Source organism: Zingiber officinale, chromosome 10A, assembly GCF_018446385.1.
Source record: "Zingiber officinale cultivar Zhangliang chromosome 10A, Zo_v1.1, whole genome shotgun sequence".
Classification (NCBI taxonomy): Eukaryota; Viridiplantae; Streptophyta; class Magnoliopsida; order Zingiberales; family Zingiberaceae; genus Zingiber; species Zingiber officinale.
In genome coordinates, this window is record NC_056004.1 from 79,382,815 (window position 1) to 79,398,947 (window position 16,133).

At 38.7% G+C, this 16,133-nt stretch overlaps 1 protein-coding gene, 1 long non-coding RNA gene and 1 pseudogene across 2 annotated transcripts; 1 reads left to right on the plus strand and 2 right to left on the minus strand.

Moving 5' to 3' along the window:
• Window positions 1-278: 278 nt before the first annotated feature.
• Window positions 279-1,437, plus strand: LOC122026723 (annotated as a pseudogene).
• Window positions 1,438-2,767: 1,330 nt separating this feature from the next.
• LOC122026263 lies at window positions 2,768-2,993 on the minus strand. Its single transcript, XR_006124086.1, has 2 exons — window positions 2,906-2,993; window positions 2,768-2,839 (listed from the first exon to the last, which is right to left on the minus strand). It is a non-coding gene; the product is annotated as an uncharacterized LOC122026263 (long non-coding RNA).
• A 285-nt stretch (window positions 2,994-3,278) lies between these two features.
• Window positions 3,279-15,415, minus strand: LOC122026724 (aspartic proteinase CDR1-like). Its single transcript, XM_042585448.1, has 2 exons — window positions 14,116-15,415; window positions 3,279-3,679 (listed from the first exon to the last, which is right to left on the minus strand). Exons 1-2 carry the CDS (start codon window positions 15,413-15,415, stop codon window positions 3,279-3,281), a joined length of 1,701 nt encoding a protein of 566 aa, XP_042441382.1.
• Window positions 15,416-16,133: the final 718 nt, after the last annotated feature.

Consider the following 16,133-nt stretch of genomic DNA (forward strand, 5'->3'; position numbering starts at 1 on the left):
AGGCATTACACCAATATATACGACCTTTTCCAACAATGGCCTCGAGACTCACAAGTGTGCTGAGAGAGGATGCAAAATCATTTGCCCGAATGTTCCTTCCATCAACAACTCTGACAACAAGATATTTGCCAGCGGGGAAGCTACTATTTTACAAAGTGGAACAAACAATCATAAAGATGTACTTTTATTATTTATATAGATTACATGAAATTCCTATATTTGTTCTTCTATGTGAAATATTCAGCATTGAAGTCTGAATCATTCATACTAATGTTCTCATGAGGACCATACAGGGAAACTGGCATCAAGAATACGGCAAACTTAAGGCCAAGATTGAGGTTTTAAGTAAAAGTCAAAGGTAGATCCGTTATAGTTACATCTAGATTTTTCATCAGAACATATGATCGGAGCTAAGGTTTTTCCATAATTTGGCATACCTAGTGATACCCTGCTACAATAATTGCTTCAGGCATCTAATGGGGGAGCAACTCGATTCCTTGAGCCACAAAGAACTCCAACAGCTAAAAAATCAGCTAGACAATTCTTTGAAACATATCCGGTCAAGAAAGGTTAACCACACGACCTTTTCCCGTGCTAAAACAAAGGTTGGTTAAGCAAGACATTCTGAAGTTGTATCGACCATGATTTTCTTTATATGGTGCAGAACCAAGTGGTGTTTGACTCTATCACTGAGCTTCAGAGGAAGGTAAAAAATTCTTTTATCAATATATGTATATATATATATATATATATAGAAGATTGTCATAATCCTTCAAGAGCCTAAAATGTTTAAATTTAGGTTAATAATAATACTACATATATATATATATATATATAGAAGATTGTCATGATCCTTCAAGAGCCTAAAATGTTTAAATTTAGGTTAATAATAACACTACATGCATGTGCGTAACCATCTCTTTTTTATTTACAGGAGAAGGCACTACAGGAGCAAAACAAGAGTTTGGAGAAGCAAGTGAGTTTGTGACCCTTTTTACCCAAGTGAATGCAATTCATCTACTCCGTAAACAACATTAATAGATTATGAACACCATGGAGATTAAATCTTATTTAATTTAAACAAGATCCTAGAGAAGCAGAAGGCCAAGGCTCTCACCCAGTAGCCACACTGGGAACAAGCCCAAACAAGTTCCTCCTCTCCACCCTTTTTGTTGGCTGATGCTGACCATACCTTGAATATTGGGTATGCATCTTCAACTATATGAACTTTACATTGTTATTATTTACAATACTCATGGAATTAAAATAGGAAGATATACTATGTCGGACCATGATCATTTTCATAATTTTGTTTGATGAGGCAGGTGCTACCAAGGAAGGGCAACCATTGGAGGGGAGGTAGAAGCTGCAGAGGTCCAGGCTCGGATCAATGGCAGCATATTGCCTCCCTGGATGCTCAACCATTTGAATGGCTAGCTCCAAATCATTAATTCAATCAATAGATTTTGAAAATAAAAAATAAAAACTTCCACAGTACATTTAAGCAATCTTGAAGTAGGAAGGCAAAAAAAAAGTAAGACATATTCAATGACTTACCCGTGGAGGTAGCTGACCATGAGTAAATATTGGATTAGCAATAGCCATCTGACCAAGAGTCCTAAGCATAACTGGGATATTTTAACCCTGTGACATAGAGTTGTTTCCTACTTTCCTCTTTCAACAACAATTAACTTAGTATGACAAACAAAATTTGCACTTCATCATTATACCAATAAATAAACTATGAGTCATTCATGAATCATCACCTAAACCCTAAACCGTATTAGGAACTATTTAGATGGATTCAGAAATTCACAAAATCATAATTAACTTGGTCATGAATCGATTTAATAAGAAGGTCAAAAGAAAATACTCACTTAATGATCAAAGCCTTTAAGTTGTATATGTAGCGCGTCTAAGAAGCCCAACACACAAATCCTGTAGAAACAACAACAACAAAAAGAGGTAAATTTATAAACCAGAAAACATGACATATCAGTGAAAAGAATTAGCATAGACATAAAAGAAACTTGATAGTTCAAGGAATACATAAAACCAACTTAGAAACAGGAAATAACAACTCCTCAATCTAGCAAACAAAAATGATAAAATCAATTCAGGATAGTGTTTGAGGAAATTCATCAAACACATTGCATGCATCAATTAATTAATACTTGCAATCAAGAGATCAAGAAGATGAAACTGTCGAAGATGAGGAAGGACTTTAGTAGTGACGATGGATAAAATGAGGCACACATCACATAGTGGTTGTGCCCTGTCAATACAGAAATGCTGATGGTGTTGAGGGAATTTGATGTCTAATTTCATGTTACACAGCTCAAGACACATGGAATATTGTTCGCAAGCAAGGATTCTCTGTGTATAAGTTTGAAATTCCAGTTTTTAATAAGCTATGAGAATATTATATCATTTGCATTAATGGCAGGCACCATCATTGTTTACTGTGTTAAAATTAATGTCTGCCTTTGAAGAAACTTCTTCACCTACTTCAAGCAACCAATTCTTTGTTCAGTCTGCTTAACCACAGCATTTGCAAGGAGACTCTGCTCGAGTTTGGATGAGACAGTTCCTAAATGGTCGACTATTGCCACAACTGCTTCACATATGTAGCTCTTTGTCCCCTCCAAAATCCTAATTTTACACTAATGCACATCAACCTCCGGAAATTATTTGTTGATGCAGGGAAAAGAAAAGAAAAGAAAAGAAAGGAAAGGAAGAAGAAATTAACAGCTCACATCTTCTTCTACTGGGCTGAGGAAAATGCACGCTCACAATGTTCTGCCGCATGGTGAAGCTGAGATCGCAGGTCTTTCAGCTCCTGCAACAAGAAATTAGTAGCAGAAACAATTAATTTAGCAGGAAAAAAATAGAGATGTTGTAAGACCAGCAAAGCGTTGTGGAAGCCCTCCTCCTCTCTCCCATTCTCTTCATACTGTGTGGATGGAGATTTAGGCAATGGCATTACGGAGCTGGTTGTTGCTCTGGAGTGCTCCACATCTTTGCCTTCCTCCATAGATGTGCACAGAGGTGGAAGAAGAGTGGCTGCGTGGGGAACTGAGGATTGAGTGCTTTGAGAGTCGAGGGAGGCACGTGATGGAGGACGAGAAGAAGACAAAAATTGTAGAATCCCGTGAGTACTCCGCTCTTCCTGGCAGCGGAGTGACCGGAGTCAACCGCACGTTGACTACTCTTCTTGCAGTAGGCGATCGCCCCTTGGATTGAGGTCTCCGCATCATAGCTCGCGCTGCTGCTCCGCCTCAGCATGGACTTACCGCCACTGAACTCGCTGGAGAAGGACGACGACTTGGAAGAAGCGGCGGAGGACTTGCTCCAGCTCTCGTCTTCCGCCATGTTTGGATTTTGATGGCATCTCGAGGTTTTTGGGCCTTCCAATTTGTCATTTGTGGTCGAGATCTGTGGAACAGGGATTTGAAATAAGATCTGAAAGCTTTGACTTTGAGGCTGAGAGTGGCCTCCTTGAGCTTCTTGGCCCATGATTTCTTGGGGTTAAGCTCGGCGAAGCTGTCCTGGAAGTAGTCTTCTTCCTCGGGATTGAGCTCACCGCCACTGTGAAGGCTGGCAAGGACCCAAGGATGTTTGCTGTGGAAGCTCACACTCTTCACCCGGTTGCTCTTCATCTCAAATTTGGTCAGCATATCTGCCAGATCAAAAACATAGCAGACAAATGCAAATCAAAATGGAGGAAGAGGGGGTGCACACCGGAAAACAGATCTAGGGCTCGAATATGAAGCCGGATCTATAGAAGCTTCTTCTGACCAAGAATTTAAGAATTGGATCTCGAGACTAGATTGCTGCTGACGGGGATCTGGAGGGGAGACGACAAAATTGAAGGGGTAGTCCGACGACCGGAGACGGACACAGAGACGGAGAGAGGAAGCAAGGGCGTCGTGTGTTGATCCTAATCGGGAGAGGAAGGGGCGTCGATCTAGGAAGGGGAAGAGGGAGATGAGATTGAGAGAGATGGTCTGAGGTTTAGGTTTAGGTTTATGCTGAGAGAGATGGTGGAGGAAGGGGCGCGATATATGTTTAGATTTGGAGGGAACTTCACAGTATTGCAAATTTTGGCTGGTGGGAATATTAAAATATTTTATTTTGGTTCATTAACACCGGATTTTAAAAACCGCTGTTAAAAACGGTGTCTATTAACGAAAAAAAAGACGCTCATAGACATCACCTAAAAAACCGATGTCTTTGAGCGAAAATCTGCACTCATAGAGACCGATTTTTGGAAAAATCGGTGTAAAATACTCAAAGACATCGGTTTTTGCTTAAAATTGTTGTTGTTCCATCGATGTCTATGAGGATTTTTGTTGTAGTGTGTGTCCTGCTTCGAACTCTTCCAGCTCACAGCACCACCATTTATGCTAAACACGAACCCTGACTGCGATCGATAATCATCCTGATCGGTCTGGAAGCTAGCATCACTGTAACCCTTTACAGCTAGCTCATCATCGCCTCCATATATCAAGAAATATTCTTTAGTCCTTCTTAAGTACTTAAGAATATTCTTGACCGTTATCCAGTGACTTTCACCTGGATCTGACTGGTATCTGCTCGTCACACTCAAAGCATACGAGGCATCAGGTCGAATACATAGCATGGCGTACATGATCGATCCTATGGCTGAAGCATAAGGGATCTGATCCATGCGGTCTCTCTCCTCTCTAGAAGAGGGACCCTGAGTCTTCGAAAGACTCACGCCATATGACATCGGCAGAAATCCCTTCTTGGAGTTCTGCATGGCAAACCAAAGGAGTACCTTGTCAATGTATGTACTCTGACTTAGGCCAAGCAATCTCTTAGATCTATCTCTATAGATCTGTATCCCTTGAATGCGGGATGCTTCACCTAAGTCCTTCATTGAGAAACATGGCCCTAGCCAAGTCTTGACAGACTGTAGCAAAGGGATGTCTTTCCCAATGAGCAGTATGTCATCCACATACAATATGAGGAAGACAACTATGTCCCCTACAACCTTCTTGTAGACACAAGGTTCATCTTCATTCTTGATGAAACCAAACTGTTTGATTGCATCATCGAATCAAAGATTCCATCTCCGAGAAGCTTGCTTTAGTCCATAAATGGACCTATGCAGCTTGCATACTCTGCTAGTATGCTTTGGATCTACAAAACCCTCAGGTTGTGTCATGTACATATCCTCGAGTAGGTTTCCATTCAGAAACGCGATTTGACATCCATCTGCCAGATCTCGTAATCGTGGTAAGCTGCAATTGCAAGCATGATTTGAATGGACTTAAACATCGCTACTGGTGAAAAGGTTTCATCATAGTCAATACCATGAATCTTCTTGAAACCTTTAGCTACCAAGCGACCCTTATAGATAAGTCCATCCATGTCAGTCTTTCTCTTAAAGACCCACTTACACCCTATGGCTTTTACCCCTTCAGGTGGATCAACTAAAGTCCATACTTGGTTGGTGTACATGGATTCCATTTCGGATCTCATGGCTTCTAGCCATTTCTCAGAATCTGGTCTCATCACAGCTTCCTGATAGGTGGTAGGCTCATCCTCTATGAGCACAACGTCATCATGGTCAGACAAGAGAAATGAGTATCTCTCAGGCTGATGACGTACCCTATCAGACCTGCGAAGAGGTATGTCTACTTGAACTGGTTGTTGTTCCTCAACTCTTTGTGGAACAACATCATCCACAACACTTTTTGGTTCCAGTTTAACTTCCATCGAGGCTTCAGTGCTAGGATCCACATCTTGAACTTCTTAAAGATCGAATGTACTCCCACTAGTCTTTCTAGAAACAAAGTCCCTTTCTAGAAAGACTCCAGTCTTTGCCACAACTATCTTGTGCTGACTGGGAATGTAGAAGTAATATCCCTTAGTTTCCTTAGGATATCCTATAAAGTAGCACTTGTCATATTTGGATCCTAATTTATCTGAGACTTGATGTCTAACGTAGGCCTCACATCCCCAAATCCTCATGAAAGACACTTGGGCATCTCTCCCAGTCCATATCCTATATGGTGTCTTTATCACAGCCTTGGATGGAACTCGGTTGAGTATAAAAGCTGCCGTGTCTAGAGCATAGCCCCAAAGGAATGTCGGAAGATCTGTGTGACTCATCATAGACCGTACCATATCTAATAAGGTACGATTCCTCCTTTCGGATACAACATTCCACGGTGGTGTTCCAGGAGGAGTGAGTTGGGATAGAATCCCACACTCAGCTAGATAGTCACGAAACTAATGGCTAAGGTATTCTCCACCTCGATCTGATCGAAGTATCTTAATACTCTTGCCAAGCTAGTTCTGTACTTCATTCTTGAATTCTTTGAACTTTTCAAAGGATTCTGACTTATGTGTCATCAAGTACACATAACCATATCTACTGAAGTCATCAATAAATGTGATGAACTACCTATAACCACCTCTAGCTGCGACATTGAAAGGGCCACATACATCACTATGTATAAGTCCTAACAAATCAGTCGCTCTTTCGCTGTGTCCACTAAAGGGTGTCTTGGTCTTCTTGCCTAGTAGGCATGACTCGCACGTCTCATAAGATTCAAAATTAAATGAGTCCAGCAAACCATCCTTATGGAGCTGGGATAAGCGCTTGCCATTTATATGACCTAAGCGACAGTGCCAGAGATAGGTTTGGTTCAGGTCATTTGACTTGAACCTCTTGGTATTTATGTTATAACTAGGGCTTTCAAGATCTAGAATATAGAGTCCGTTTATCAGAGGTGCACTATAATAGAACATATCATTTAAATAGACGGAACAACATTTGTTCTTTATTGTAAACGAGAAACCTTTCTTGTCCAAACAAGAAACTGATATAATGTTCTTAGTTAATGCAGGCACATAACAACAATCATCTAATTCTAGTACAAGCCCAGAGGGCAGAGATAGATGATAAGTTCCTACAGCAACAACATCAACCCGTGCTCCATTGCCTACTCGTAGGTCTATCTCACCCTTCATCAATGCCCTACTATTTCTCAGCGCTTGTACATTAGTACAAATGTGCGAAGCACATCCGGTATCTAATAGCCACGATGAAGAAATAGAGAGGTTGACTTCTATAACATGTATACCTGAAGTAGAAATCTTATTTCTCTTCTTCTTAAGATCTTCCAAGTATTCTTTGGAGTTCCTCTTCCAATGCCTTGCTTGTCCTTGATATAGGTGACAAAGATGTTCAACCATATCATAAGCACTCATCAACTCATGTTGCTTCTGAAGCTCAGAGTTCATGGTCGCGAGCATAAGACAGGACACATCTAATGCGTCATCTTGATATTTCTTATAAGCATCTTTGTCAGCTCGCGTGGCAGTGGTAGGAGGTGCCTCCGGAATGGGCTGCTCCAGAACGTACAATTTACGTTCCTGAGTGAGAACTATTCTCAGATTTCTGTACCAGCCCAGGAAATTTGCTTCGTTGAGTTTGTCCTTCTTAAGGACAGAACGTAGAGAGAAGATGATCGTGTTTGACGTCATGGCAATTCTACAACAGAAAAATGCAGAAAATAAATATCATATTCTTTTTAAATCATTTAATTAGGTCTTTAACTAAATGATGCTCCCACTAAATTCTATAATTCATGTGGTACAAGATCCACATCTTACTAACCCTTGAGTTAGCTTTGGCTAATACGCCCAAAATTTAGTATGATCGGTAGGTAACGATTTACCAATTACATCTCTATGCAACTCTTGTTTATAGGATCATTATCGGAAGTTATATTAAAACTTGAGTTAACTTTGGCTAATATGCCCAAGAATTAATATAAATGGGATCTATGTCCTATCTTTCCAACCGTTGGAAGAATGCCTATAGTTGTACTCGATCCAATTGAGTTAACTAGTTACTCAATCTAATTGAGTTGTACTCACCCATACGTTGATAGGCGGGACCAAGATTATCCCTCCGTACCCTACCAAGATAATATGTGTTGCTCTGCTTTGGCAGATTCAACAACGACATGTGATCGAGGTAGTGGTAGGTATCACGGCACGGTAGGCATTTTGAGTTGTCGTGATTTAGATCTAATCTAAATATCGATGTTGTATCATATACTCGATATAGATCTAATCTAATCGATAGAGTGCATCTTGTACACGATGTAGATCTAATCTAATTGTAAGGGTGCATCTTCTGCACGATTTAGATCCAATCTAATCGTTAGGCACTAATTAATTACTATTTTACTAGCATGCATCACATACACACATAAGCAATTAATTAAATAATTTTGTGATTATGTCATGGCCCTACTACGATCTTCTCAAGCCAATGAGAAGATTGGATGGTCAACCTAAGGTCAATAGCTTCTCAAGCGCCTTCCTTTTGACCACCTTGTGTTGCTCACGCCTTCCTCGTAACTCCGTCTTGAGTGGACCTTCCGCCGCTTCAAAATTTACATTACAATTTTGAAACTTGAGTTGCATTCGAGTCTAAATCTAATTTACAACCAGAATATAAATAGGGAGTCACGACGCACAGGTCGCGTATCAAATACAGCACACACAAACACATGATGGCACGCAGGCTGAATTATAAATTACAACACAAATCCAATCATATTGGGCCTTTTTGGGCCATGACTATCACAAAAATAATATATAATTCTAAATTATATATTTTTCATAATTTTCTGTAATTTTTTCATAATTTTTACAATTTTATGAGTAAATTTTTCCCGGCGGTCCCGATTAGCGATTTCGGGCGCAATCGCGGAGCAAATCCCCTTGCGGGGTTAGGGGCAGTACCCCTACCCGCGATCTAACCATCGCGAGTTGCTCCTAAGTGATCCAACAGCACTTTAGCCCGCTGTCCCAAAATGTTTTGGGTCGAAACATTGCCGTTACGGAAAAATCTTCTCGGTAGTCGAAGTTTATAAGTGTCTAAACACTTGTGCTTCGCTTCTACGAGAAAAATACCCTTTAAAACTATAAAATCATGAAATTACAGAAATTTACAGAATGTTTATTTTTCATTAAAACCAAAATAAACTCGTGCACGCCTTCGCACGTGGCCCTGATACCACTGCTGGGTTTTTCGGGCCGCGAAAACTGCTTTTTCGCGTTGCGGAAACCCCGAAAGTCCCTAGCCAACGGATCCGTGCGAAGAGTATAAAACAAAATTTACATGTACGAGTTTACTAACTAGATCTACACTTAGATCTACATGTTTAGAAGGTTACCCTTGTTGCATGCCCTTTGCAAATCCCGCTCGTCCAAGGTACGCCGGATCTCGAGTGTGTTCAAATGTACACACCTCTAGTAGTATCCACACGAACAAGATGTGTTCTCTAACACACAAGGATGGAGAAGAGAACACCACAAGTGTGCTAGCACTTATTGATGCTCTCGGATGGGATTGGAAGAAGAAGAAAAGAAAAGAAGAGAACACACTCCTCTAAAATCTCTATGTGACTTTCACTAACCTTTCTTCTTGGATTAGACTCACTCTCCTTTCTTCTCCCTTGCTTGAAACCCACGGCAACAGTAGAGAAAGGAGCAAGAAGAGAGCTTGGGAGGAGGAAGATCACTTGAATGAGAGTTATTCACCAAAATGAAAAAAAAACCTTCTTTTTTTCATCAATTGGCCGACCACTACAAGAGGTGTAACCCCCTTCACATTAATCACAATTAATGTGAAGGCCATTAAAGAGAATAGTTGTAACCTCCATGAGGTGGCACATGTGATGATGTGGCACATCATCATTAGTTCTCCTAATGCCAAGTCACAAATGATATGGCATAAAGTCAAGTCAAACTTGACTCTTCCTCTTCCTCTCAAGTCAAGTCAAACTTGATTTAATCTCTCTCATGGTTGATCTAATCCAACAATTTAATTCAAGTCAATTTAATATAATGAACTAATTCATTTAATTAAATTGATTCAATGAGTCATAATCTAAATTAGACTCATTGAACACATGAATCAACTTGAGTTCAACTCAATTAGCCCAATTAGGATTGCTCTTAATCCAATTTGATTCTTCACATGAATCTAATCCTCTTGGTTCATTATATGAACCTAATCTCCATCCACTTGTTCTTTGTGTGTGACCCAATAGGTTCTTGTAACGTTGGCAATGCCCCTAACCTCATTTAGAAGCATAAGTAATGAGCGGTATCTAGCAATACATCATTACTACCCAAGTTACAAGAATGTTGAGATCCAACATCACCTTGTGACTACTAATTGTGACTTCTCACAATATATGACAAGTGTCCTTCTATCCTAGACATCTAGATTGATCAATGTGAGGCATAGACCGTGTCATCCTCTGATCAATCTAAATCTTGAACTCCAAGTAGACTCACTAAAACAAATGAGCTCAATATCTTATATTGACTAATTTGGGCATAGTCATGCACTTCGTGGTCTCACTCTATCAAGAATATCGATGCCTCTCCTGTCATATAGGAGGAATAGATCCCATCTACATCACTCACATCCCTCCGCATAATTTGTTAAATACCCAGTAATCGCCTTTATAGTCCACCCAGTTATGGGTGACGTTTGATGAAACCAAAGTACATAACTCCTTATGTAGGGAACCATGGTAACTTCAGGTCTAAGGACTAGTAGTCATACTAATAGCCACATGAGAAAGTATATGACACTAATATAACGATCCATGATACTTTCTCATGGCGGGTCATTCAGTATACATTCTCCAATGCATACCCATGTGTCAACTTGATATCTCCATATCCATGACTTGTGAGATCGAGTCATCGAGTTGACCTACATGCTAGTCTTATTGCATTAACATTGTCCCTGAATATTAATACTCGACTAGGAATGATTAAGAGTAGTGTTCCCTATATCATCTCACTATCGATTCAACCAATCGATTGATATAGATAAGAACCTTCTACTCAAGGACGTTATTATACTACTTAGTTTATTTGACACCAATACAAGTAAGTATAATAATCAAAAACCAAATGTCTTTATTTATATAGAATATGATACAACAAGTCCAAAATACAATCATCAAATGATTGGCTCTAGGGTTCTAGCTAACACTTTCCTAAATCAACTCCTACTTTTGAATATTTCTAAACAGGTTTTTCCTAACCCAATAATTTATCCCCTTAACATATATCGTACAAACTCCGAAAAAATTTCCAGAAAATTTCTAAAAAATTTCTAAAAATTTCGTTAAGGATATTTTCCTATTAAACCTTATTATTTTATTTTTATTTGTTGCCATATTTTATAGACATGGCAGAGATTTGATCGAGCCAAAGCAAAGAAGGAAGCCAGGCTAATCGGCTGACCGAACATAAGGATCGGTCAACCAAACAATCACCTCATTAATGAAGAATTAAATACGAATCTCAGCAAACAAGGAAAGTTCACTATTTGGTCAACTAGCAAGGTGATTGGTCGATCGAACCATTAAAACTCATAAATGTATGAAGATCGGATCTCAGCAAAGAAGGAAAGCACAGTATTCAGTCGAATGATAAGAGTTTCGGTCGATCGAACTAATCAGTCGACCGAATAGTTTATTAGTCTATCGATCAAGGTTTATATAAGTAGAGCTCAAGGTCTGAGGCGAGGTATTGTTTTTCAAGTCAACGTCGTACAAAGCTCCTAATCATTCTACTACTCTGTCTTTCACTTTCACAAGCAAGCTGCTCCATCCAAAAGTAACGACCAAGCTTCATCTTCTACCTAGTGTCGGTATAACTTTTGTTTATGCTTGCATTGTTTTAATTTGCAAAAGATAGCAGTGTGCTACTATCTTACTTCTTCATATTGTACGCATTGCTTCTTTTGGAAGATTTCGGAAAAAAGAGTTATAGTGAATTGTCTAACGGTGAGATCAAGGATCGACAGTCTTAGAATAGGAGTCGACATAGGCTCCGAACCAAGTAACCACTCAGTCATTTATCTTTTCTTATTCTATTTTTCGCTACTTATTCTGATTGGTTTTACGATACAAGAAAAGAAAAAGTTTTAAGGAGCGATATTCACCCCCCCCCCCCTCTATCGCTCCTTTTCGATCTTCAAAATATCCCTCAGACTATACCATTGTTCTTGCAAAGACAATTGTTAAGGAGAAACAATTTTCAAGACTTTATCTTGGGTTAAGTAATGCAATAGAATTAAAAATGAATAATAAAATTGAAAAGAAAAGTAAATTATTGATTGGTGGTTGCACCAAAATCAAAAGCCCTTGCTCTGATACTAATTGTAGGATTGTTGAGAACAAGATAGGAGGGGGTAAATCTCATCGCTTAAAAACTTTTCTTTTCTAAACTAAATTTGTCAAAAAAAAAAAAGAGTAAACAGTGGAATAGGAATAAGTAAAAAACAAATAGAAGGATCACACTTGGATTTTAACTTGGTTTGAAGTCTAGTCAACTCCTACTCTAAGAACCACAATCCCTTGGATCTTGTACGTTGGGCAATTCACTAGAATCTCCTCTGAAATTTTGCAAGGAGAGATCAAATACAAAATGAAAGAGATAGTAACAATTTTACTACTCTCTTAATTATGCAATAAAAATAAAGTTTACCGACAATAGTAGAGTAGAAATTGAAGCTCATTGTCAGCGTTTCTCTTGGCAGTCAAGAAAATAACACCGTAAAGAAAAACAAAAAATAAACCATCTTGAAGTACCATGGGACTGACAGTCAGGATCTCTAAGTTACATGACACATCCTTTACCTGCAAATCTAGAAATTAAAGAAAAATCAAGGAATAGTGAGTACAAATGACTGAACAGGTAGATAGAAAGGTAGTGCACAAATTAACTTGAAATTGAGTCAAAGGAATATTCTTAGATAATAATACTTATTACAAAAGTAAGATCATCAATATAATTACTAGCTAACAAAAACATAAACAATAATATAACCCTCCACTAACCTGCTCAACCAGGTATAACCTATAAATTAGGTGTATATACAGTATATTCAAAAATCACCTCCATATAACAAGTACATAACCAACATATAGTAAGAATATAACTGTCAATATTGTGGAAGAAACACTACCACCAATGGATCCCATAGGCAGATAGGATATATGATAGCTATATAGATACGGACTGCGGGAGAAACACTATACTACGGATAAGCCCCATGGGCACTCCAAAAATATATCAGTGGGCAATGTCTACAAGAGGAATGATCTACCATAAGAGGGTCATGTGGGTACACAGGGTGTGTAGGTAGCTATCTAGTTACATACAGTAGTTGAAACACTCTACCACACATGGTTGTTGGGCAGTCAAGATATAAATGTATACAAAACCATAATAGCAAAATTAGTGAGTTTATTTTTTGGTATGTTACTAGCAAAGAGCTTCATTGTTATTGGATTAATGAAGTAGAGAGAATTTTTTATTATAAGGAAGTACCCAATCAAGTTAAAGTAAATTTTGTTTATTTTTTATTGTGCATTAAAATCTTATAGACTAGTACACTATCAACGATCAAAGTGAAAGTGAGTCATTATTCACCCTCTCTAACACTCTTAATAGTTGAATATGAAACTCAAATGACCTTAATATAAAATTCCAAACATCTCCTAGTATTTAGAAATAACATGTCAATTTAATTAGTATCATTTAAAAGAGAGAGATATAAAGAAAATTATATTCAATCAAACTACTCCTAGTCGATTAAATTGTCTAATTAAATCATTGCAAAAAAAAGCGTAAAAAAATAAATGCACATTTCCTTCATTTAAATTTCTTGATTTATTACCATAAATATAAATATGAATGCTCAACCTCTCTAACACTCTTAATAGTTGAATATGAAACTCAAATGACCTTAATATAAAATTCCAAACATCTCCTAGTATTTAGAAATAACATGTCAATTTAATTAGTATCATTTAAAAGAGAGAGATATAAAGAAAATTATATTCAATCAAACTACTCCTAGTCGATTAAATTGTCTAATTAAATCATTGCAAAAAAAAGCGTAAAAAATAAATGCACATTTCCTTCATTTAAATTTCTTGATTTATTACCATAAATATAAATATGAATGCTCAACTTAGCACTTCATATACATAATACATGCTTATTAGGGTTTGTAAAACTAGATACATTTTTTCTCTGTAAGGGTCAATTCCATTTTTTCTAGATCATGTCCAACCAAAACATCTTTCTGCATAACATTCCCAAAGATCTGCATACCATTCGTTCCCAATATCACCATGCATTTCACATGCGCATCAAACCATGTAAACAGGTTTTCAGGGCTCACCCTGAAGTTCCCCAACTCCCCGGCAAATGAGAACAACAACCCTGGCAACTTCTCCTCTTGTTCTGTCGAGTGCACTTCGAAGCACAATTTGAATGGCTCTTCCGGCTTCACAGTTGGCAAGCTAATGTAATTTGTCAATTCCCTCACCAACTCATCCACCACTTGAGTGTCCAGTATGGTCATGGCAGTGCCGGAGTCAAAGATGATGTTGCCAGCCCTCAACTTGGACCTTCTACTACTGTAATCGATGTTGAACTCACCCGGGATAGAGATGGCATTAAGCTGCACAGCGTAGTAGTTATCTTGTGTCATGAACGACGTGACAGTCGCATTTCCGATAACAGTGGTATTGTCGCGTCCCAAGAAGAGCCTGCTAGCGAGTCCCCCATAGAGCCAGGAGTCGAGGCAGTAGGAGAAGTACTTGCTGATGTACTTAGGGGCGAGTTGGTGGATCAGAGATGGCGACGAGGGGCCCAACCCAATGGTACTACCGAAGTCGTTGTCGATGGTGTCAAAGGACCGGAAGTTGCAACCGAATAGAATATTTGGAATGGATGTAAGTTGCTTCGTATCTGACGAGTAGAAACTGAAGGTGTCCGAGGAGAACGTTCCGTCGATGTTGGAGCCATCGGCGTAGGTGTAATGGTACACGCACATATTATCATCATCGCAATGACCTTGGAAAAAGCTCTTGCACTCATCGGAATTGCAAGTTAATTTGTTGTAGGAAAGGGATGCACTATGATTGAATAGGGTGGCGGTCTTGTTGAAGCATTCGCAGCCCACACAGTTGACCCAGTTTAGATCGCTCCCGGTGTCGAGAATGCCCCACACATGTTGCGGGTTTGGCGTGCCCATGCTAAACTCCATCAAGAATTCCCAATCCTCATAGCGTACGTGGACATCTATGTCGGTGGAGGTCTTCATGGCAATACGCTTGGCCAAGTAGCTAGCTCGATTGACCGAGCGAAGGGCAGCGACCTGCAGGCGATCGAAGGTCGTCATTGAGTTGTTGTACAGTGGCGACTTGGGGGAGTCACGGTGGACCAACTCGATGTCGAAGACAATGCTTGTCAAGACAAGGGCCGGCATGAAGGAGATCAGTAGGAGGAGGCGGAAGAAGCTACTGATTGCCGCCATTGCGCGCGATAATTAATGAAGATATATACATTTTCAACTAGTGCGTGGATTTTATAGAAAGAGTCAACGACGAATAAAGAAGTTTAATTAATGGGAATTGATGATATGATTGATTGAATAAAATTTGGAAGGAAGTGAGATTTAGAATCTCTATTAACTTAAAAATTCTGAGAGGAATTGGGAATTAATGGGAGCAAGGCATCTCATCAAGTCGATTAATGGTCCAAATCAAGCTTGAAATGGCAAAAATATATCTTTAATTGTTTATTATATAATTAATTGATTCCGAAAGGAATGTAAGTGTCATTCAACTCCTTCCAATTAATTGATATTTATTTGGAAGGAACTTTTGCTCCCATTCCAAGTTTAGTTAAATTGTTTTAATTGCATTTGATGCATTTAGAATATGTATATAGAGTGTCTCCACGTTATCTTCGCCCGACCGATAATGGAGCTTCCTCTATAAGGTGGATTGGCCTGATACTTACTGGATGTCTACCGATCAACATCCAATGTCGATAATGATGCTCCTATATAGATCAATATGTATTGGCGTAGCTAAAATTTTCAATTAGAGCCAAATTCAATAAATTAAAAAAATTAATACAATATAAAATTGAATTATCCAACTCTTAATTATAAAAAATTTAAAAATGTTTTTAAAATATAAGTTAAAATTTTTAAAAATTCTGTAGGTCAATTTTCACAATCCAAAATC

Coding starts and splice junctions, on each gene's coding strand:
- LOC122026724 (XM_042585448.1), bottom strand. CDS start 15,415: ATGGCGGCAATCAGTAGCTTCTTCCGCCTCCTCCTACTGATCTCCTTC. Junction 3,680..14,115: donor GACCCTTACAGAGAAAAAAT/GTATCTAGTTTT, acceptor TTGATCTGGCAG/ATATGCTGACCAAATTTGAG.